This window comes from Podarcis liolepis, assembly GCF_965112155.1.
Source record: "Podarcis liolepis genome assembly, chromosome: 3".
NCBI lineage: Eukaryota > Metazoa > Chordata > Lepidosauria > Squamata > Lacertidae > Podarcis > Podarcis liolepis.
The window spans coordinates 15883183-15908428 of record NC_139557.1 but is presented as its reverse complement, the minus strand read 5'-3'; the positions used below and the strand labels follow the sequence as shown (position 1 = coordinate 15908428).

General features: G+C 39.6%; 1 protein-coding gene across 5 annotated transcripts in view; it reads right to left on the bottom strand.

Annotated features, from left to right (window-relative positions):
- The window catches only part of CTNNA1 (catenin alpha 1), a 68539-nt gene that overhangs the window by 7221 nt on the left and 36072 nt on the right, over nt 1-25246 (bottom strand). For all 5 annotated transcript variants that reach the window (XM_083493755.1, XM_083493756.1, XM_083493753.1 and 2 more), the window contains exons 9-16: nt 23830-23982; nt 17432-17524; nt 16580-16736; nt 12034-12234; nt 9231-9382; nt 6239-6349; nt 3900-4081; nt 1426-1531 (exon numbers count right to left, since the gene is read on the bottom strand). In XM_083493755.1, coding sequence (XP_083349881.1) covers nt 1426-1531; nt 3900-4081; nt 6239-6349; nt 9231-9382; nt 12034-12234; nt 16580-16736; nt 17432-17524; nt 23830-23982 — 1155 coding nt within the window. The remainder of the gene's footprint in view (nt 1-1425; nt 1532-3899; nt 4082-6238; nt 6350-9230; nt 9383-12033; nt 12235-16579; nt 16737-17431; nt 17525-23829; nt 23983-25246) is intronic.

The following is a 25246-nucleotide window of genomic DNA, read 5'->3' as shown; positions in this document are numbered from 1 at the left end:
ATGGTAGAAAAACTTTGAAGTAGTTTATAGTTCCTCTCATTTTATCACAAGTCTGTGAAGAATTTATCCTGTGAGCTTCATGGCTGAGCAGGAATTGAACTCAGGTTTCCAGCCTCAGCCCATTACGCCAAGCACCAAGAATTTTCCCACACAGTATAAATATCACCCATGGATCCCATAGCCTAATATGTAACAAAAGATTTTTGCTTCTAATTTTAAATAAATAGTGTATCTATTTAGTGAATACACATTTAGGCTTTCTACACTGCATAGTGGAAAATAGAAAGTGAATGACTGAGAATTAAATGTTTCATTATTATCACGTATATTGTTCACTTCGTTTGCAAAAGTAGATACTTTGAATAATTGCTTGTTGAGAGCAATTGCACGAGCTATTCATTGCCTTTCAATCTATAATGGAAACATCCTGAACTTGCACCTGTAAGGCATTAAAATGCTTAAAATTGTGCTAGTTTGCACAGGAGGTCAGATTTTCCTGCTTTAACTAATCTGGCTGCAAAATATATGTCTTCACTTTTGAGAATTCCAAAATATACATACTGTGAAGCGAATAAAAAAAAAAGGCAGAATGAATTAAGGTAACAATGAGATGCAATACTGTATGAATGAAGTTCTCATAATGCGTGAAAATTCATCTAAATGGTGAGAAAAAGTTCTTTGTAACTGCAAATGGAAAAAGCTATTATTGCTTTCAGTCCTACAGTTTGAGATAGATGCAAGTTCCAAAATACTGACATCTCTGCTGGTGGCATGCAAGACAAGGGCAATGTAGTAATTCCACTGCATTCTAGAAGCGCATATGGTTAAGTGCTGTGTGACTGCTTGCCTTCAGGCTCCTTATCTTCCATAAGGTCAGACCGTGCCAAGCCAGAGCAATTTGCAGAACTTCACAATGAACGTGTGTCTCAAATATGAAATTGTACAACTGGAGGTATAAAGCAAGTGTTCAGAGAGTAATTATTCAAAAACAAAGTTGAAAGATTACAACTTAACCTGCATTTACTAATGCTGGTAACACACAGTGAGGCAGTTCTTTCGAGATTGGTTTTTTTTTTGTTTTTTTTTTTTGGTAAGGTGTCCAAGCATCCACAATGATTGAGTAGTTGCAGAGCAATGTATGGAAAAACAAAACAAAAACCAGCAGTGGAAAGTAACAGCTTTCTTTTGGGAACTCTACGCTCAATGACAATTTTTGAAGTGAACACCAAGCTTCTCCAAAACTCAGGGAAAATGAGTGATCCAGCTACAAATAAAAAAGCTGAAGTGGTGGAGAACAAAGAATCAATAATTTGAGTCAGAAGACACCATAAAACAAGCTGCTAGCTCCAGGACTCTTGTACCTGTGAACCTAAAACCCCTCTTTAAATTAAACTAAAAGCTTGTGAAAAATCAGTTCCAACTCACATGATCAGCAATTGTCCGTCCTAACTTGTCCATTCTTGACCCAGCTTCTGCAATTTTCTTTGCTGCACTAATCACATCAGATGTATTTTTCAATGGCCCTTTCCCTCTGCAAAAAAGAGAGCACAGCAGTTGTCTATTAGAATCAAGAACACAAATCAAGGACATTTTTGTTTCTCAATTCTCTCCAGCTGTACAGGAATGGCTACAACTAGGCTGCACTAATGTGGCACTGAAGCACACTGTAAAAGATTGCTTCATATTATTAATGTATGTTTCAGATATAAAAAGGTAAAACTTGTGAACCAGGTTCTTCACATAGTTCTGTATCAATGCTACATATTGGAAGGAACCAAAGAATTGTGCAGGTAGTTCTGAGTATCTGAGGAGACTGCGTTGGCATTTCTTGGACACAGACCCCGCCACTTTCACAAAAAGAGGATCTTTTACAGGTTGGTGGGATCATATGTATCTATGCGTATATATACAATCCTATCTAAATCTCTGCAAACAAACAAAAACAAACAAACAAGGGAGGCCCAAACTCTTGGACACTCCTATACTCTTTGGAAAACAGTCATTAACCTATAATAAAAATAAACCAAAAGTCAACTAATTTCAAGCATCAGATCATTACATTATTGCAATATGCAAAGCAAAACAAAACACCCTTCTCTGCTTAATATTTAAGTACTATGAAACCTTATTTATTGTCCTCTATTTTAAAATAAATATCATTATGGCCCAGTTTTTCAGAATACAGATCACAAATTGAACACAATTTCTATGCAGTTTCCTGGAATCTCCATGTATGCATCACAGATAATCAATGTAGGAAGTTACATTTTAATCTTCACAAAATGTGGGATTTCCAAAATAATGTTGAAATTATGTTCAGCAATGCATGTGCTGGAGAGAGCTTTAGTTATTCAGACATTTATTATTTATTTCTACAACTTCTACAGCACCCTACAGCAGAAGATCTCTGGATAGCTTGCCAGAATCAAAGAGAATAAAATGAAACATAGCCAATGAAAACCAGAAAGACTACATTAAAACAGAGTAGAGACTTTGCAGCACTAAAATTCTAAAGAGGACAGAGGGGGAAAAATCCACACAGCTAAGGCAGTATCAAACCCACATTATAGTTTAAAAGGCCAGGGACAATAAAAAGGTATCCAGCTGCTACTGAAAGGACAAATAACGGAAAGGCCCTCTCGAAACCACATGGCATTCCCCAGTTGTAGAGGACACTTAGAGAAGGGCCATGGATAATAATTTCAAAGTGTAGGGAAAAGGTAATCTTCCAGATACTGAGGTCTCAAGCCAAGAAGGTTTTTAAAGGTCAAAACCAGTTCTTTGAATTGGGCACGAAATGAGGAACATGAGTCAGGGGAGATGGAAAGGTACAAGCATATTATAATCATAATACCCAGTTCCAGTGTGTATTATTGTACCTATATTCTGTACCTGTTTTTAAAAGCAGCCCCACACACATCACAGTGCAAGGACTTCTGCCCAAGCAACAGAACCATCTCTAAATCTACCCATGCTCCCAACTATCTGCTCTGAAGTGTGTGGTTTTTTTTGGGGGGGGGACCCAAAACAAATTGGCACAGGCACACAGGAAAAGGAAGTGTTGGTGCACAAGGTGAAATGCTTGCACTAATAGCACTTCACTGTAGTAATACAAATGACCCAGACTTGGATCATTGAAGCCAGTCTCTCTCTGCCCCCATAGAGAGCTCTAGCCTAAGATGGTAAAAAGTGTCTCATGACACACCTCTAGATACAAAGACAGGTGAGTGCCCTCAAGTGATGAACCTGGTCCATTAGGAGGGAGTGCAACTTCCTCAAGGACAGGGTGAACCACAACTGATCTGGGCAGATGAACAATGCACTAGCAGAACCTCAGTCTTGTCTGGACTGAGCTTCAGCCTTTTGGCTCTCATCCCATTACCATTGCCAGGCACTGATAAAGCACTTCCATAATCTACGTTTTATCCCTCCCTCCCTGGATGATCTTATTCAGTGGCTTTGTGTAGATGCTAAACAGCATGGGGGATGAGATGGAGCCCTATGAGACAAGGGGCCATGAAACTGAGCAGAAATCCCCCAGGCACCACCTCCCGGAAGTGGTAACTTAGGCACGAATAGAACCACAGCAGAAAAGTACTATGCACTTGGACAGGATCTTGAGAGGATCCCATGGTTGATGTTAACAAAAGCTGCTGGGAGATCCAGGAGAATCAGTCCTCTCTCTCTCTCTACTAATCACCACCCTGCAGGCTGACAAAGGCAGTTTCAGTACCAAAGCAAGGGCTGAAGCCAGATTGAAAACAGACAATACTAGTCGGGTCAGTCAATAGCATTTAGGAACTAATGTAAATCTAACAGAGCCTTGTTGGACAAAGGATATGAAATAAAGTTGCCCCCAAAATGCTTATTTAGATGGCATGTCAATAAGGAATCCTTACCTGGTAAAATCTGTCATTTCCATCATAATCATGCACATCTGTTTTGCCAGAACAATGATATCATTACCACTATCATCCCATTTGGACACTTCAGCATCCAATTTACTCTTTTCTTCCTGGAAGCTGGCAACTTGTTCAGCGATTTTTGCTTTTTGCTCCTGAGGGAGTTGAGCCATGATAGCCTGGAAAGAAGAATGGTTTCGCATATAATTACTTCCATTCATTGGCAAGGTGGCTTTTCAGGTTATTTTCACTAGCCAACTAATTCATAGGGGCAGAATCAAATTATATCTGAAAGGATGAGAGGGACATTTATTTCCATCTTGATCCACATCTTGCACCTATATGAATTATCTACCATTAGTAGTACAGACTATTGGGAAAGAAAGTCACTGATAAAAGGCTGATTTCTGAAGTCCTGCTGAGAGGAAATTGCTGGCATCCTGAGGGTGCCTTCTTTCTTTTTTCCTCCTTTTCTCTTTGTAGAGTACAATAGCCTTTACAGCAAGGTGGTTCACACCATTATAGAATCACTGCTGTAGAGTTCACCTACCTTCAGGTAGATAGCTAGAAATTAAATTTATGTTTATTGTCAAGAACAACCACTTGAATATTGTTCAAGAGTGCTCAGAAGGCAAAGCTTTGAAGCAAGAACACATCCTACGTAATTACCAGATCATGATGTTCCAAATTAATCTAGGATTGGATTTTGGGAGTTTTTACACACACTGTCTACAGACAAAATTGTAGGGCTATTTCACCAAGCGAAAGCAAATTATAACAGAGCTAGACCACTGTTGGGCTGTATGAAACAACAGGATAACCCAGGGTGCCTGGCTTGAAAAGGCATGTTTATTCACAAACAAGTAGCCCACCTGCAGTTTCAAGTAGTGTACTGGCATGTCCTCTTTGGAGCAGTGCCACTTAAATTTAAGCATCTCCTTTAATTATTGTGGTAGTGTTCTGTGCAAACACACTGCATGCACGTATACACAGAAAACTTAGAAATTACCAATGGCGCTTGGCGAGAATTACCTCTGGTCTGCTACAATTTTGTAAGGAAGACAGTTGCCAAGTTTGACGTTTAGCATAAAATATACATATGAAGGGCTATTTGGTTGCAACACAGAAGCTAATCCAATTATTGAAGTATTACATTCAATTTTGGTATCCATCATTTAAAAGAAATCTGAAGAGGAACTGGAGAGAGTTCAGAATAAATAGTTTGGAAGCCATGCAATCTTAGGAAAAGTAAAGGAATGTGAAATCTTAAAAGGTTGAGGTGGCATAATATAAGGAGAAAATAAATGCTGTAATAAAGACGAGGGAGAGAGCTGAGACCAAATATAATGGTCTCAAGTGGCAGCACTTTATATGCTGGCAGCAGAACAAAATAGTCCTAAGTGGTACATTCTAATTAGTGAAGAGTCACTGTAGTGCAGTGGTTAAATGTTGGACTTGGGAGATATAGGTTCAAATCCCCTCTCTGCCAAATATCTTACTGGAGTGGCCTTGATTAAGTCACCATTTCTCAGCCTTGGCTAACCTACAGGGTTGCCATGAGGATAAAGTGTGTGTGTGTGTGTGTGTGTGTGTGTGTGTGTGTGTGGAGAACCAAGTATTCCACCTTGCAGGAAAGGCAGGATGTAAATATACCCTAGAAACAAAGAAATAAACTTATCCTTGGCTATTAAAGGGAATTCTAATGCAGGTATCAGATTAGATGTTCTTGTCTATTAGGTCTGTGGTTCTATTACAAAATGTGGGGCAGAAGGAAAGGTAAAACAGGAAAAGAAATGCCATTTATCAGATTACATAATGATTGACAAACAGCTAAGACTCATGGGTTTGAAGATAGGTTTATGAACTCACTGGGATAGCTGAAAGGATAGGGCCAGAAGAGTTCATGATCTTTGGGTAAAATTATCTTAAGGCTAGGGATTAACTAGTGTGGCAGGAGGAAAGTACATGCATCAGAGGGGAGAAGCAACTAAGGATGAGGATAGCAGAGGGAGTGATATGAGGGGGTGGAGCTGGACAGTTGAACAGGGCACTTGGATATGTCATGTTCTGATCCAATATGGACTGCCCCACTGGCAACCTTTTCTTTCCGTTTTGATTCTACTTCCTTCCCCAAAGCAGAAAAGAAGGAAGATGGAGAAAGAGGGACGTTAAGACAATGTTATTGGGTAGACAATAAAAAGGTAATACACTTCTAACCCTTGAAACACAATTTCCCCCCCTAAAATGCAGAAGCAGAGAGGAATGCTAGCCTCTTGATTAAAGTATGGTCAAATGTTCTGCATATGTTCAGCGAGATTTGGAACAGTTTGCCTTACTCTTGCACTTTGGCCTGCAATAAGTTGGTCATCTTCAGTCTGAACACTTGTTCGGCTTCTAACATCAAAGTCTTCTGTCTCAAAGTCTGAATCATCCAGTTCTTCAGGAGTCTGGGAAAACAACAATACAAAAAGTCAAGAGCAATTCAGTGAACTAACATCTCTGGGGTTATTCCCTCTGGAATGCATCTAATTTAAAAGCTTTAAAACTAAACATGAATGAATTTTCACATTTTGTGGTTTACAGATAAGCAGTTAGAAACGGCACCACCACATGTGCTAAATGTACGGCTTATGACATTTAAAGCATCCTGTAGATAATTTGATGGGGAGATTGAATATAAATGTTTTAAATAAATATTTTAAAAACTGTGGACAACTGATTTGGGATGCACATGTTAAACTGCAGAGCATTGTGCCCACCAGCTTCATTAACTGATGCTCCAAGATTAAGCCTCCTTCACATTTTTTGTTGAAGACAACTAAAATAGGATTCACAACACTTATAAGAAACTCCAAAGCTAGGCTTTGGGAAGGAGGTGTGAGACTCTGAAAGGGTCCTAGAATTCTCCCTTCCCAAAGCCCAGTTAGCATTTTCCCAGCTTTGGGAAGGAAGCAGGAGGGGTTCTAAGACTCTGCCAGCATTCTCGTACCTCCTTCCCAAAGCCAGGTGCCTCCTTACTCACCTTTGGGAAGGCAGTGTGAGGGCTGGGGGCACGTACTGTGGCCTTGTACAGGGTGCCATAGTACCCAAATTTGTCACTGGTGTGTGTGTCTAAAAACTGGAATACTTGCAGCAGGGGAGCAAATAGGTATGAAGCAAGCTCTAACAAAAGAATCTACAGCTGCTGAGACAAGGTGCAATATTTCAATTTTCAGGTTTGGCTCATGTTATTTTTTCTCTCTAGTACTGATACAACTTTTGGGGAAAGTATATATTCTATTTGAATTACAGGAACATAGAATGGAAAAAAGAAGTTGGGGAAGTATTACATGAAGCAACCCTCATAATCTCATCTGGGAATGCATGCCAATCTCTGCCTTGGAATACAAGTGATGCCAATGTGGTAATGTCACAGCAGGTCATTGTAATTTTAAAGCCCCTGTAATCTAGATCCCTATTTTAATACACATAACATGAGGAAATGAAGATCTGCCATCAGTTGTCCTGTAGTTTAATATTTGTTAGATAAAAAAGGTTTCTCCACCTAGCTTTTACATTCTCAGTACGTATTGGCTTAATTCAAGGTATACACAAATGCTTAATATTATCATGGTTTATATTTAAATGTTGACAATTAATGAACGGTATTTGTTAAAACTTCCAGTATTTGTGATTCATTCTTACACTTGCTTTGAAAGCTTTCTACCATCTTTCCAATTTGCATTTTAGATTGAAATGTGAAGCTTTCAATAAAAGAGCTTTTCAACATAGGCCCAAGAAGACGAGACACACTTTTAACTTAATAGTCTACTGATTCATTAGAGTTTGAGTTTCTGCATTTGGTAAAATTGAAGTAGCAAACAGGCTGTCTTTTGAATTTGCTTCCTGAAGCACTAGATGTAATCTTAACGTTATAGGGTTTTCTTAGATTTATTCCCCCTGCTGTGACCTAAGAGCCTATCAAAACCTGCTTTTTTTATCTTAGCCTTGACAGTTCTATTTTGTGTCGTCAATCCTACAGCTATTTATCTGACTCTTAAAAGTTTCAAAGCAGCTGCAGTAAATTAAGAGTGTTAAATACATGTACAGAATCACAGAACAAGATAAAAACTTAAAATATCTTTCAGTTAAATAATTAAAAACTTTTTGGAGGAAGAATGAAAATAGGTAGGTGGTCGTACTACTCCTAAGGAGATATTTCTAGCACAAAGATACTTGATATGAACACAAATCACATATATGTCTAAAGCAGGAGTGAAGAACCTTCAGCACCCCCGCTCCCCCAAATTTGGGCCAACTGACATTAGAGAGCCAACAATTAGGTAATGCAGTCTAAGAAATGTTAGGTTTCCACACCACTGTGCCCCTCTAATCGGAGGCACCAGCATCAATTGTCCTGTAAGAAGCATCCCAATGAATTTATGTTCTGATATTGTCTTATTGTGATTGCTGCATACTGATGCAAGTTGTTTCTGAATTCGTAAAAAGCAAAGTATATGTTATGATAAAAGGAATACCGTATTTTTTGCTCTATAAGACTCACTTTTTCCCTCCTAAAAAGTAAGGCGAAATGTGTGTGCGTCTTATGGAGAGTATGCAGGCTACACAGCTATCCCAGAAGCCAGAACAGCAAGAGGGATCACTGCTTTCGCTGCACAGCGATCCCTCTTGTTGTTCTGGCTTCTGAGATTCAGAATATTTTTTTCTTGTTTTCCTCCTCCAAAAACTAGGTGCGTCTTGTGGTCTGGTGCATCTTATAGAGCGAAAAATACGGTAGGTTGCCATATTCTGTACCAGTTGTAGCTTTCGAATGCTTGCCAAATGACAGCTATACATAAAGCATACTGTAGTAGCCAGTTATGAAAGCATTAATGAACTAAAAACAGTTCAGCCAACAAATGTGCGACGTTAACTGTGACTTGACTTTATTTGTCTCTGATATGTCTTTTAACTGTCATAATGACCTATGACCTATCACGGTTAAAACATTTGAGAAGTGATCACCATTGTTTACATAATATATAAACAAGATCCCATACCAATTTGCAGGTAATGGGTGGAATTAGGGGTACAAGCAGTATTTAAGATTAAATCTGTGTCATGTGTTTTTAGTTGAACAGCATTTCTTGTTTCATTTTGTATTTTAATTGTTATATATGCCTTGAGAGCTGCCCAGAGGGGTTATGCTGTGAAGCAGCTGTTTAAATTTAGAATGTGTGTATATTTTATACAGACACTCTTAGTGCTATTGTACTGCCTTATTGTTTAATAAAAATGCGTTTGAGAAAACCAGTGAATGCTATTTTAAGGAAATAAAGGCTGACTCACTCTGATCATCAGCACTGCTTTTCTGATGTCACGAATTCCGTCGTATACCAATCGAGAAGCATCGATGAATTCATTTTCATCCATTGGTTGAGCAGGGTCAGAACTCAGAGCTTCTACAGCAGCTTCTACTTGTTCAGTAAAACGTGGCATAACTAAAGAACACAGGGGGGAAAAACATTCCGCTTACCAGAATACAATAAAATTTGTGGCTCTTAGCACGCAGATTCTGCAGTAACACAGTACTGAAATGCAGTTTTTTAATCCACAAACATTACTGGTACAACTGTTCTTTCATTGAAATGTTACAAATCACACACATTCAGATTTCCCAATTGTATCCCTACAAAGGGCAAACAATACACACAGGACAGACACTTAAGAAAGGTGGGGATGTGACTACATTCATGCTAGTTTTGTACATTAATTGTATTGTGAATTTGAAACGTGTACATATGAAAAGGTTTTGCCACGAGACATGATGATGGTGATGTTGACCACTCAGAAAACCTGAGCTGCTGGGTGGTATACAAATGCCATTAATAAACAGGTCGGTGCGTTCACCAGAAGGTTGGTGGTTTGCTTCCACCTGTCCTGTCCAGAGCTGGCTCTGGAAAGGATTCCTGCATTGCAATAGGTTGGTCTAGATGACCCTGGCGATCACTTTCCAACTCTACAATTCCATGGCTGCTAATAAAAGTTATTTTGTTGGGCCATATAAAGAATACTAATTTGTTAAGATGCCGTTAGTGTGACAAAAAGACGAGTAAGAAAATGGAGTCTGCCAGTGCAACGGCAGATAAAATAACGTATATTCAATTTTGCATTTCTTGCCCTGAGTCCTGGCTAGACATGCTCTCTGCTTTGCTGGTCAATTTCCACCTGGCCTGGGGGTGTGGGGTCCAGACCAAAGTAGTTGCTGAAGGTACCGGGGACCTTCTTGCTGTCAGTCCAGAAAAGTATGCTGCTCAGGATGCTTAGAGACTATCAGGGTGGGGGTGTTCTGGGGCTGCTGTTGGGGCCAAGATTTAATTTTGGGGATCCACTGTATCTTCATGATTATGCTTTTGTATTTTGTTGTTAGACCTTATAATTAATTATATAATTTAATCGAGTATTTCTTAAGAAAACGTTGTCATCAAGTTATTATTCTCCACGTTGTGAGCTCCCCTTCAGCATAGTTTACTATGGAAATGCAGCATACAAATACATGATGTTGATGATGATGATAACTAAGGGAATTTTAAGTGGCCACAGTGATCTGCAATGAAGCATTAAAAACGCTGACCCCAAATGTACTGTGCGTTACCAAGATCATCATTGCAGAAGAGGAATGCAGGATAGTGATACAGGAACTTGGTGTTGGAGCAAAATGGAACTACAGTGGTACCTCTGGTTACAGACAGGATCCATTCCGGAGCTCCGGTCGGATCCCGAGGTTTTCGCAACCAGAGGTGCCTGTTCTGTGCATGCACAGTGCGCATGCGTGCACGGCGAAACCCGAAAAAATACTTCCAGGTTTGCCGTGTGTGTAACCCGAAGGATACGTATCCAGAGGTGCACGCAACTAGAGGTACCACTGTAATCAGTCTGCCAGAAGGATTCTGGCTTATCTGTCATCAGCACCACCAGAGACGTTTGATGGTAGAATCACTGCCACATTCAGTTCATTGGCAAAACTATTAAGATGCGCTTCAGTAGCTCAAACTCAATCCAACTCAGTAAATGGGGCACAAACTTTGGGCTCTATTCAAGAGGCCTCCAGCCCTCTTGGGTTGTATAACAGGTGGAAAGGCACAGCATTTCGTACAGTGGGGCAGCCGGTATCCTGCTCTTTTCTTGCTTCCATTTCCAGGGCAAGCACAGCCACACCAGAGCCAGATTTGACTGCAGTAGTGGCACAAAGAGTTAATCTGGCACCAGATTTTACGATTTACACAATTAACCTGTGAAGTCACATTTGTAGATGAATTGAATTCTCCTTTCATATGCTAGAAGGAAAACTCCATTGATTACAACCTTTAAGAAAATCTTTCAAACAATTAAAAACTAGCACATTTAGCCTAAATAAAAAAAAATGAAGTTAAATTCTGCAACATCCTATGCACTATACTGCGGCTCTGCACAAAGATGCATTGGCAAATTATTTTAAGCTCAAGCTACTAACTAGCACAAACACAGCACTGTTTATAGTGCTCTAGGACTGACTATAGTAGTCATATGGCACTAAGAAATCCCTCTGAATGATGATATTGATTTTATGATTAATTCATTTTAATTCAAGGTCAAAATGAAGTAATTGTCTGCTGTGGTTTTACACATGGACAGAATGGTCATAAAAAAATCCTTCTGGTTTGCATTTTACAGTTCAACAGAGTATCAAACTTACTTCCAGACCAGAAATGTATTGAGTGTGTACGTTAAAATTAATGACATTTTAAATTTACCAATTACAGTCCCACTTAGCTCTCATCTGTGACTTTACATTTTTTTCTTTCAAGAGAGCAAACTTGTTCCATTAGGACATGAATTTTGGTACTGCAAGCCAGTAATTTCTCAGTGATTATATCCCAGGGATGAGATGTTGACTTGGACTGGTGGAACTTGTAGTTCAACAACATCTGAAGACTCTCAGGTCTCCATGACAGCTATTATCATCTGTACTTAGCATGGGGCTCACAGAACTAGCACTGAGGTTTAAACAGTTAATAAATTTGCTGTACCTACCGACACAAAGTTGTAAGCAGAAAGCACTGAACAGGGTAAGTATCTGAAATTAAAAGCCTGATGAGGTAGTTTATCTTACCTGTGTTTGACAGCAGCTTTGTTGCCTCCAGAACCTTTTCTGTATACACTCCAGGTTCATAATTATCCATTTCAGAAGTGACAACATGAATTACTCTAGCTGCACGACCACGAATTGCACCAGCAGTGCGATCTAAGCCATCAACATCTTTTTCTTGGAGAGCAATGACACATTTGTTTACATCTTCCAGAATATGATTCTCTGGTAGTAAAATAGAACAGAATAGAATTCAAAATTAACATTCTGCCCTAGGTTGGTGTATAACAGTATCAGTGCGGAGGGTGAAGGGGATTGGTCAAGACTGTGAAAAATCCAAGTCTTTTGTAGTTACGTGATGAGTACAAAATGAAGCAATTAAGAAAAAATCCCCTATACCCCCATTTCATGACTGAAGGAAATTGTAATCATTCACCAGTTCAAAGTCTATTTTATTTGCAATATGGGCATGGAATAAGTCACGTTCCAATCATAGAATCATAGAATCATAGAATCATAGAGTTGGAAGAGACCACAAGGGCCATCGAGTCCAACCCCCTGCCAAGCAGGAAACACCATCAGAGCACTCCTGACATATGGTTGTCAAGCCTCTGCTTAAAGACCTCCAAAGTAGGAGACTCCACCACACTCCTTGGCAGCAAATTCCACTGTCGAACAGCTCTTACTGTCAGGAAGTTCTTCCTAATGTTTAGGTGGAATCTTCTTTCTTGTAGTTTGGATCCATTGCTCCGTGTACGCTTGTCTGGAGCAGCAGAAAACAACCTTTCTCCCTCCTCTATGTGACATCCTTTTATATATTTGAACATGGCTATCATATCACCCCTTAACCTCCTCTTCTCCAGGCTAAACATGCCCAGCTCCCTTAGCCGTTCCTCATAAGGCATCGTTTCCAGGCCTTTGACCATTTTGGTTGCCCTCCTCTGGACACGTTCCAGTTTGTCAGTGTCCTTCTTGAATTGTGGTGCCCAGAACTGGACACAGTACTCCAGGTGAGGTCTGACCAGAGCAGAATACAGTGGCACTATTACTTCCCTTGATCTAGATGCTATGCTCCTATCCAATCAACATTCTAAAACAGGGGTGGGAATCTTTAATTCCTTCCCCCATCCTGTTGAGAACCTCATTCCCTCAGTGATAGTCTGCTGGGGGCAGCAGATCATTTGCAGAGGGCTCCCCTGTCTCTTTCCCTCAGGTTATCCCATTCTGCTCTCCTTCCTGCTCTCTTCCCTCTAGGTTCCCCACACCTGCAGAAAACCAAGCCACGGGCCACAGGTTCCACCACCCCTCTTCTAAAAAGTTTTATAGATCAAATCGGACAACAAAGTGAGAGCTGCAGACAAAATCAAATACCCAAGAACATTCTTAATGATTTGATGGGGAGAGAATGCTTTTCACTTTTCTACATCTACTTCTTCAGGAAACAAAAGATCTTTCTGAAGCCCAAGAAAGATGAAGATGCTCAAGTTCTTATTGGCAATAATTTGTCCATGTTCCTCAGGCAGCTCTGACAATTTCACGCTTTATGGTACTCAATTTTCCAGATACTTCTGGCACTGAAGGTATTAAATGTTTGCACTGAAGCGGTATGCTCCTTTATGGAAAAGTGAGACATGTACTACAAGAAAGATTTTTCTTCATGCTTTTGACATTCACCCCTCATTCCAAGTCCTCAAACGTGTTCCTATTCTTGACATTAAGCCATTCTGAAATAGTCTAATGTTAATCAGAAGTATACAAAGCGGTAGCCAGGCCACCACAGGTAGCCTTTGCAAACAGCTTGTTTCAAGTTTCCACTGTCTTTTAAATGGCACCATTGGAGAGCAACTTTATGCAGCCATTAAGCTATGTAACAAACATTATTCAGCAAAGAGCAAACGAGTGAATGCAGAATGAAAATTAAAAAGCTGGAGATGCAGAACAGTTAGGATAGGGGATTCTTAGCACAGTATAAAATCCAGACACTGAATCCAGTGAAAGTGGATGTGCAGCACCAGGTTCCAACCTCCTCAGCTTCACTCTGTCATTGGCTAAAGTGTCTGTCCCTTCCACCCCAGCCAATGCTTTTAGGAAAGATCTTTATAGAGTGCTGTTAACAAAAGAAAGAAAGAAAGAAAGAAAGAAAGAAAGAAAGAAAGAAAGAAAGAAACTAATTATTAACGGAAGGGGAGGAAAGGCCTTCTGGCGGTTCCCTCATTGCGAGAAGTGAGGTTACAGGGAACCAGACAGAGGGCCTTCTTGGTAGTGGCGCCCGCCCTGTGGAACGCCCTCCCTTCAGATGTGAAGGAAATAAGCAGCTACCTTATCTTTAAAAGACATCTGAAGGCAGCCCTGTTTAGGGAAGTTTTTAATATTTAATGCTGTATTGTTTTTAACACTTGATTGGAAGCCGCCCAGAGTGGCTGGGGAAACTCAGCCAGATGGGCAGGGTATAAATAATAAATTATTATTTATTATTATTATTATTATTATTATTATTATTATTATTATTATTATTATTAATATTATTATCCTCCACAGCCCCAGAGAAGGCTGCAGTTGTAGGCATGTTAGCTTGGCAGTACAGTGGTACCTTGGGTTACATTGCTTCAGGTTATAGACTCTGATTAACCCAGAAATAGTAGCTCGGGTTAAGAACTTTGCTTCAGGATGAGAACAGAAATCGTGCTCCGGCGGCACGGCAGCAGCAGGAAGCCCCATTAGCTAAAGTGGTGCTTCAGGTTAAGAACAGTTTCAGGTTAAGGACGGACCTCCGGAACGAATTACGTACTTAACCCGAGGTTCCACTGTAGTAAGATAATAAATAGTAACTACTGCTGAAGTCTGCAGTAAGGCTGGGTTGCAAGTTGCGTGTGTGGCAGAGCACAGTGGGAAATGTGGCAAATGGCTCCAAACTCACACAGCATACATTTTCAACACCTCATTGTCTACAGCAGCTCCATACAAGGAAGGAGTGAGGCAGCCCAGTGGTATATTTTGCACTTCCACTACCAGCCTGAGATCCAGAGAAGTAGCAACAGCAGCAGTGAGGGCTTTTGTGTTTTTGCATATGCTCGCAGTACTTTCTAAAATTTGGATTGAGGAAATGCAGGGCTTTTAAGAAAACTTCATCTCATGGAGGTGAGGTTTACAGGAAAAGAAATGTCTGTTAATGAGTGTTCCACTACAGTCCCGTTAACCTGTTAGTAATTTTGGACATCTGCTTTAGTGCAAGCCTGACATTCTAACACAACATGGCTATAGCTGAAGACAAGAGCTCTTCTAGTGACCTGGTATACTTCTTTATTTACATAAATCTATGCTGAACACCAACCGTAAATGGCTGGTGATTACTATCTCTAAAGTGCCTGAGGTAGTCAGACATTTTATTTTAAAAATACACAAAACCTAGCTGCAAGCCGTGTGATTAATAAAGTATTCAAAATGCTGCCTGAAAGGAAATAACATGCAAATTAAAGTTGGCATACATTGTATCTTCTATTTATTTATCCAAACAATTATGCCAGCAAATAAGTCAAGCAGCCTAAATAGACTAGTCTCCCAGCAATCTACAATAATTTATACAATAAACTTCGCTCTTTTGTACAAAACTGTTATCATTCAACAGCAACAAACCATAATGATTGTCACCTTATTGTATTGTGTGCACGTAATGCAAACAGGAATTTCCAGAACAGTAGAAAATGTTTATTGGATAACAGATGTTAAGGAAGTACTGTTCCATGTACACCACAAATATGGGGGAGATGTATATATTGATGGCAGTGCTATTGACTATACAATATAGGTTTTCCTGATGCTTCAATTATTTGTGGAAAGGAAATATCCCCCCCCCCCGACTGGTGTGACCAAAAGAGTTCTGGGCTAAAAGCTATGGTTGCCTGCAAATGTCTGCCTCAGTGTGTTCACAAACCTCAGAAGACTGGATCATCTTACTGGAAAGTTTTCCTCCTTTTTTTTTTTTTTTACTCTCACATTGTAAGGCGAGTTCTCCTCCCACAGAACTGATAAGAGTATATCTACACCTCTTCTATCTTTATATATTGACATCTTCACCATCCATTTTCATTTACTTCACGCAACTGATGAAATACAGTAAGCCTGCAACTTATGCAGGGGTTACGTTCCAGGGATCACGCCTAACGTCAAAATTGTGTATAGTCAAAACATATGGGGTTCAATGTCAGCTGGATTGTCTGTCTTTTTGCCCCAGACGTCTACTGTTTTGTTTTTTGCCAAGAACTTAAAAGATAGGGCTTCCATATTTCAAAGGTTTCTGCCCTGAACACTCGTTCCGACTGCAGTATTCCAGGTATGTCCAGGATGTATGGCAACCCTATTAAAGATAAATGTGCACAAGCCAAATGCTGTAGACTCTTGCCTACAAAACCTGTGCTTGTTTGAGTCAGCTGCTACCATATTACTTTCTTTGTTGCAGCAAACCAACAATGCTATTCACAGAATTCCAAAGGATATTCCTGTGCCACTGTAGCAGGATAAACAATAAAGCTAAACATAAAATAAATCTTAGCATTCTGCAGCCAATCATTACCTGATACTGCCAGGAAGTCATCAATGGAAGTGATGTCATCCACAGCATCTGTAAGCACACGAACTTGCTTTTCCCACTGTTCTTTAAACATCTCCATGTTTTCTTGAGCTAGCTTACTTTGTGGCTTGGCAGCCAAAGCCAGAGCTGCATTTATTACCTGTAATGCAAAGCATTTTTTAAAACACACTATGAATTTACCAATTTTCAGACTTTATGTACTAAAAATGAATGACGTTCTGCAAAACTGACAAATCAGCAGGGTTTTTTAACTGGGGGGAGTGGGAACAGAGGCTACAGCTGTTTTGGTTAAGGTTCCCTTGAGCTAATTCATGACAATAATCAAACTGGGGATTTTCCTGATTAACTTTTATGATACAGCAGCTCTCAGTATGAAGAAAAAGCAAGGAAGACTGAGGGTTCCCCTCCCCTAATTTAGATCTAAATATGTTTGGGATTGGCACAGAGTCTGCACATGTTCAACTGACTTAAATAACAATGTCATGAACACATCCTTTTGCAATTTTGTTTTTCTTCCAACGTCTAAACAATGGAGTAACGTCAGGCACACATTACCCCTTTGCTCAATAGGGAAACAGATGACAGAGGATATTATTTACCACTGATGGAACAACTCACCAGAATATTTTATGTTAATAGCTTTAAAGCTACCTCTGGCTTATGCTTTATATTAAGACACTACAATAACTTTTCTTTACGATTTGAAAAACCACCTACCCTACTATGTTGATTTTAGCAGGCAAAATATTATTATACACACTAAAAATATATTTACACTCCCCACATTTCATACAGAATTAGACTATAGAATTCATAGGTCCATCCATAATTTACCTGAGGACAGAGGGCTTCAAGCTGGCTTGCTGACATGTGGACTAATTTCACACCTTCTTCGTTATTTGAGATAGAACAGGCCAAGTTGGCAACCTGTGCAGATGACAGAAAGGTATTTTAGGAAGGTGTTTTTGCTTCTGGAATCAAAAGCTCTTCACAAGGAAACTGTTACAGTTTGCATGCCTTTTGCAACTGGCAATAACAATTCTTAAATTACAAAAAAAACCCCAAACATTTGTAATACATTTCAGGGCTAGCCTCTAAATATTTGGTCTTCCAAATTCCATGTAGTAAAAAAACATTTGAACAGACTGATTGCTATCCGATATTATTGCTTTAAGCCCGTGTAGAACTGAGTTCATTTGGCTATTCTAAAGAAAACATATACTTTAGCTAAAGGTGTACTGAGAGTCCTGATCTCTAGTTTCACTTAGCCATTTGGCCTCTCAGAAGCATAGCCTGGTGTGGGAACATCCTCCACTCATGTGCAAGCAGTTTATGTGCATCCAAGATTCAGAACAGAATACATTGTTGCCAATTGGTGCAGAAAAAGATGACAATTGGCCGTTTCTAGAGATTTGCTTGGAACCTTGAGCTGCTATCTAGAGACAAGTCCTTCCATTTGCTTTCTGGAAGGGGAATGAAAGGGCACACTTATTTTAAAGTGAAAATGTTCTATATTTTGGAACCTGTTCTCGGAGGAGGGATTCTAAAAGGGTTTGTAGCTATTAACTGACAGGTGAATGACAGCTTGTTATTTAAAGCCTACATTTGCGCACAGAAATATGTAAAAATTAGTACAAAGACAAGAACAGTGCGTTCCATCCCACTATAAGCAGCAAAATTTCGCCTCTTTCTAGCAAGCAGCCAGCCAAAGGAAGCCTAAACTCTGGTTAGTAAACAGGTGGTTTCTTGTAAAGATTTATCGTGCCTATAAACATTCCACACCAATAAGGAGAGAAGCAATTAAAAGCATTTTAATGTGTTTTGTTAAAGAAGCACAGACATTGCCATGGAAGGAAAGCCAAAGTTTTTGCTGTCAAGACTTGAAACCAGGCAGAACCAGAGCCTTAAGTATAAAGGCTTCTAGTTATTTTCAGGGATCTTTGTACCTGTGTTTGTACTTTTATCTATGCTTTCATAAGAATCATATTGTATAGATTAGGTATTTTGAACAGTGACAGAACTAACTGGCTCGTTAACAAAGTTGTTCATAAATAATTTTACATTTAAAAAAATCAAAGCTTTTTGTTAGGTTTATTTTCAAGCTTATTATAAAGACAAGTGTATTATCTACTGTGAATCTCTGTCACCAACCCTATTATTAACTGCTAGGAGAGATGAGTCTACAGAACTAAAAATAATCAAGCTTTTTGTTACATTAAAAACACACACAGATCATAGGTTGACAATTTATTTGATGCTAACCTTATTAAGAGCAAATCTGTGGAACACAAGCATGAAAGGATTTTTTTGTTCATCCTTCTCCTTGCTATTTGGAGACCAAAAAAAAGGGCATAGAAAAAATAGCAAGAAATGCAGGTGTTTCTTCTTTCTAACTAAGTGAATGTTTTGTTGACCTTCCAAATTCTTTTGCTTACATTAATATCCTCCTGACCTAGAACTCAAGCCAGTCACCCATCCAGGAGCTGACCTAGATGGTTTGAATAACAGGGTTGGCTGTTCTAGAACAGGCAAAAATCAGCTGTACGTTGGAAAGACAAGTCTGGAATCACTACCTTAAAAAGAACACAAACATTTGGTAATACCTCTGGAGATAAAGGCTTTGTTACTCTTTTGACAGTTTTATCAAATTCAAAACTCGTGTTCTAATCTTAAAAGCTTAATAGGTTTGTACATCACATTAAAATACAGTAAAAAAAAAACCCCAAACCCTATGGTTTAATGTTTGTGTGCAGTATGCTATTGCAGTTCCTTGATGTTCTTCCCTTGTTCCTGGCTATGCTGCTGGGAAAGAAACCAAAATCTGGTTTGTCACAATATCTGAACTTGGGCTGACACTTCTCCCCCCAAAACCCACAAGCGGTAAGACAAGAATAAACCTTGGTTACCACTTGTGGCTGTTTGGAAAGAAACAAACCTGAAACATGTTTGGGCACTGTGACAAGTCAGACACTGACTCGCTTTCTGGTGGCACAGCAGAAGGAACAGAGTGAAAACCTTGAACTGTGTGCCCCAGCATGATGCTAACTTGCATTAAACATTAGTTTTTAAATCCACATTTGAGAATCCTAGTAATGAGATAAATTGCTAGGCATGCAAGGGAAATTACCCCTTTCCATCAGCATTCTCAGATAATTGGTATAAATGTTTTCTTAATAGGGTTGTCGTGATCAAATGTCTTTTCACTTCACTTTGTATATTCTTAGAGGATCTGGATTTGTCTCCTTTTTGGAGTCAGAAGTCAGCAAGGAAGATGGTGTGGCTATCACATGGGCTAGAAACTCGTATTAGCAGGATTCCAGATTTCCTACTCAGAGCCTGGGTAGTGGAGAGTATAATCCATACTACAAAACTTCTCACTGTTATGGTTGCACAAGAAAAGATAGGAAAATATGGGCGACTACCAATACTGACACAATATTCTTTCCCTGTATTGGCCTTTGAAAAACTAAAGAATTATTTTCTCCCTCTTATCTATCAAATCATTCTGTTCTTACTGAGCTGACTTCAGAATCCTTGCCAAAGGTTAAGGTTTTCACATGATTATAACCAAAACATTCTAATGTCATGGGACTGTGTGAATGTCGAAGGACTTGCAAACCATCTGCCATGTTGTTAGGGACAGTCCCACAAAATGTCCTCATGCAACTGCTGCTTGCCCAGTTGTCCCGGACATTTCATGCAACCAAGCCCAGGGAGAGATGGCAAAGCAGTGTTCCTCACTAGGCTGAGGAACACAGCCTCCTATTGGGAAACTGAAGAAGATCCTAAAAGCTCCCATGTCATGGCTGCTTCCCCATTTCCCAATACAATGGACAGCCACGACAGTTAAGTGTGATTCTTACATGATTTTCCTGGCCTTTCCAACCCCAGGTTATTCAGCTCAGGAGATAGTGGTGTTCAATCACCCCACTGACCTGGCTGCTAAAACTAGGGAATGTCATCAGTGTGTGTTTCTGTTCTGTAGTCCCTCAAAACTTGACTGTGGAAAACGTAGCCTCCCAACCTAAAGCTGACCATCCCTGCTATATATTCTCCATGTTTGGAATAGCCAACACGGCACATTTGCAGTGTGGGACAAAAGCGGCCAAATGCACACAATTTAAGATTGCTTCTTTTGCCAGACACCTGCCCCGTACACTATTCTATGTGACAGGCTAATATACATACACACTGACAGCAAATCAATGACCATACCCCCTGCCCCAGGCTTAGAAGCGACAGATATGCTGTGAATGATAATTTAGCTAATCCAAAAGGAATGAGTAGTTACGAGTTTGGAAGTATTTCCTGTAATACAGGCGGAAGAAATTAATTTTAATACAGTTATAAAAAAAACGCACACTCTTTGAGCCAATTCTGTAACACATCTCCAAGAATCTGCCCTTTACATCTTAAGATGCATGGATGACCTCGGGCTGCCTACTGGTGCTGCTAGCATTTGGATGAACAACTTTCTATTTACCCCCAAGTGACAATCCTGCCACATATAATAGTAACAAATGCGTACTTACAACTACTTCCCTAAAACACTGCACTATGATTTGAGCTAATGTGCTGGTGACAGAACGTTAAGCGGTGGGTAGTCTTCTAGAAGGCTGTCCATTCTATATGTGGATCAGCTCTTTAAAAATTGCTTTGAAATTCATTAACAATGACACTGGAGCAGGAAATTAGGTTGATGTCTCAAGTGAGGCATTCTTAACTCTTTAAGTTTACTTGTAGAAAGCAAGCACAAGGCTCAGTTCCTTGAGCAAGGAAATGTTGATATAGGCCCACATTAGCCAACATGGTGCGCTCCAGATATTACTCAACTACAACTCCCATTAGCCCCAGCTAGCATGGTGAATATTCAGGGATGATAGAAATTGTAGTCCAAAGTATCTGCACGGCAACATGGATGGAGCTGGATAGCTCAGTTGGTTAGAGCGTGGTGCTTATAGTGATAAGATTGCAGGTTGGATCCCTGTACGGGACAGCTGCATATTTCTGCATTGCAGGAGTTTGGGTTAGATTATCCTCAGGGTCCCTTTCAACTCTACAATTTGATGATTCTATGATTCTGTGTTAGCTACCCCATTCAACACACTTTTAGATTGAAGTCCCAGCCTTCAGCATTTCCTGATTTGTGTTTAAACCATGTTTCTCTCTACTGATCATAAAAAACAAATATCTTTTAGAGTATTGAATTGCTCACCATTACCCACAAGCCATCATATTGCAGTTTACAAGACACAAGTGTTTTATAAAATACTGAATCACATAACAGCAGATAAATTAAAATCAATCTATTGAGTTACTTTCAAGACTATATAAAACATAAGCTATTGGATGAACTTGTCTTTTCAAAGCTGCCCCTCTCAGTAATATGTAACATTTATCTGAAGAGGATTTCTCTTCTACCATGAGCCTGAAAGGTGCCTGGGAAACTGACATCAGCATGACAAATCAGTGAATGGCAATGGAATTGTCATATCAATCAAGTCTACCGCAGCCCTAATTAGAGAAGGGTTACTCGGCTAAATTTAGATGGCATCCAACATGAGTTCAACTTCGTTATATATAAAAAAAAGTCTGAGGCCCTTATGCTAGAGGGGGCATAAAGGAAAAAATGACCCTCCTTCATATGTAGTGGTCTGCTTCCTGTTTCGCTCCTCTGGTTGCTGGCATTCCAAGCTGTGGTATTATGCAGCAAACCATTCACAATTGTCTGGCCTTGACGTTCTGGACAGTCTTCAAGGCACAGATTAGTATGGAAGGAGTTCCAAAAACTGGAAGTTTGCCTTAAACTTGTCTTTTACTGCATGAAATGACTGTGTGTGGAGGGTGGCCCTGGATGAAAATGCAACGGATTAAGTTAGGTTGCAAAAGGGTTTATTAAAAATATATTTGTAGAAATCTTCTATATATCGCTGATTATACGTAACTATACTGAATGTTAATCACTATATAGTGACACCTGGTAATATGCTGTTCTTGACTGACCTTATGGCTTTCCTCTCTGTATTTGCAAAATCTTTTTTAAAAAAATTTTTTTTAAGCAACTTAGTTACAACATTGTTTTTCAGGGCCTGGGCCTCTTATTTTCTTCTATAAAAGCCCTGAGGCATTTGGGCTAAGGCAGATAAACATACTTAATAGATAACACAGAGATGTATTCTCACACAAGGCCTACATGAATTTTTAATTAACTGAGAATCTTAAGTTTTGCTGAACAGATTTTGCATTTAATTTTAATTTAGCAGTTCCCTAAAATTCCTCCTCAGCAGTTACATTAAGTTGTGTGCTGATCTGTTGATACTTTCTGTATGATGGAATTATCTATAGTATTTTTCAGTCCCTGTTGACATCTCAACCACATGCACAGACCATCTCCACTGAAAACAACTGGTGTTGGCTGATGTGGTGTCTTTTGTCTGTGGTGATTGGTTATCACTTGATACTACAAAGAATTATAAATATGTATGCATTAAACAGGCTTTCAAGTGTGACAAATGCCTGTCTTCAAAATTATAGCTTCTCTATAACATTGAATTCCATATTAGTACAAAGCCTTTTTACACTTGTGTTAATAGCAGCATGTGGCATTGGTAAAGCCACTTGTAATCTTGCATTAATGTTAGCAAAATGCAGGAATGCAATCGGTGAAATTCTGGCTTTTATGTATGTCCTCAATAATAAAAATACTTTTTCCCATAGTTATGAAACAGATAAATCTACAGCCATTTCAAATTTAATCATTTTGGTCCAAATCTACCAAAGCTTGAAATGTTCTATTATCTGACACTAGCCAGCTGGCTCCTTTTCTCTTAAGCACTTAGGCTGTCACACTTGCAAACTTCTCTCCACAACTTTGTTAAAAAACCCATAAAACTCTATAATGCACATAGTATTACCAGTCAGGAAAAGATGTATTTAACATGCTGTCCAAAACTCAACTATAAGTAAAAGGAGAATTTTTAGAAATCAAGTATTGTAGCTATAAGGCTAGCTAGGGAAATTTCCAGATACATACTTCATTTGTTTGGTTGTTTTTATAAAAGAAAAGCGAGGACAGAAAGTTCTTAGTGTTAAAAGAGCGAGGCTTCTCTATCTGCATACCAGAACCTGAAGTTGTCCAATGAAGTTGGCTGGTTGAAGATGGAAGATAAATACTTCACATAACACATAATTAACCTGATACAAGTTATTCAAATTTTAGATTATTACTCTACCTCTATCAGTTTGTTGGCATGTTCACGGAAAACCTGTGCGTATTCCTTAACCTCTTTCTCATTCCCGTTCTTGGCGGCTTCAATCAGAACTAGAAGTGGCACGTTTGTCTCCAGAAAGGAATCTGAAACATGGTCCATTACAGCCTTGCGGAGCTAAGAACAGAGAGCAAAACAATGTTGGCCCTTCAGTGTAAACTGCATTAATAAAAAGTTCACTTTGTCAGCAACCCTATTATTTACACACATAATCCTTCACTTTAATGCAATTGGCATTGCTGTATGGAGACTATTCTGAAGCTAACTCCCCCAGTAAATGTTTCATGTCACATAATCGTTTTAGCCTCAAAATAATAATCTTAATGGGGAAACACAGTACTTGCTTAAACAATTAATTAGGTAGTATGAGGTAAAGCCACTGTATTGATCATAGGCCGGATCTGGCCCACGAAACCTGGTTCTCAGCAGCCCTATCAAGTTTTAAGTCAAGACACTGCAGAAGTTCTATCAGATTTCACTTGTTGGGAAAATAATGTTTTAAAAGCTGTGAGACGTATTCCATGTATCCAAGGTTTGACGACAATGTTTTGGCCTTTTTGGATCTGATTTGTCCCACTACCTATGAGATGTTGGTGACTTTATAACCAAGTATGGCGACCCATGACAGGGAGTATAGAAACTGGTCACTTTTCATGTTTTAACAAGATTAAAAAGGTAAAGATACCCGTAACCATTAGGTCCAGTCGTGGCCAACTCTGGGGTTGCGGAGCTCATCTTGCTTTATTGGCCGAGGGAGCCGGCATACAGCTTCCGGGTCATGTGGCCAGCATGACTAAGCCGCTTCTGGCGAACCAGAGCAGCGCAAGGAAACGCTGTTTACCTTCCTGCTGGAGCGGTACCTATTTATCTACTTGCACTTTGACGTGCTTTCGAACTGCTAGGTTGGCAGGAGCAGGGACCGAGCAACGGGAGCTCACCCCGTCACGGGGATTCGAACCGCTGACCTTCTGATCAGCAAGTCCTAGGCTCTGTGGTTTAACCCACAGCGCCACCAGTGTCCCTTTAACAAGATTAGATTGACACAATAGCAGTTTCGACTTTCCGTGTGGCCAAGGAAAAAGACAAAAACAAAAATAAAACAGTCATTGCTAATGGCTCGCTTCGATGCTTTCTCTTCATAAGGAGAGAGTTCATTCTAGGAAGACAATCCTTGTAAGCAGTGGCTCAATTAGGTTGGCCTATGTTGCTGAAGAGAAGAGGAGGAAGAGCTTGTCATGTGCCCGCCTCCAGCAAAGCTGCACCTAAGAGGCTTCTGTGAAGACACTGCAACTCCCTTCTTCCAAGGCCAGCTCACTCAACTTCTAATTGAATCCAATCTTTCTAGTTTTCTACTACAATGAACAGAACAGTAAAGACTGCT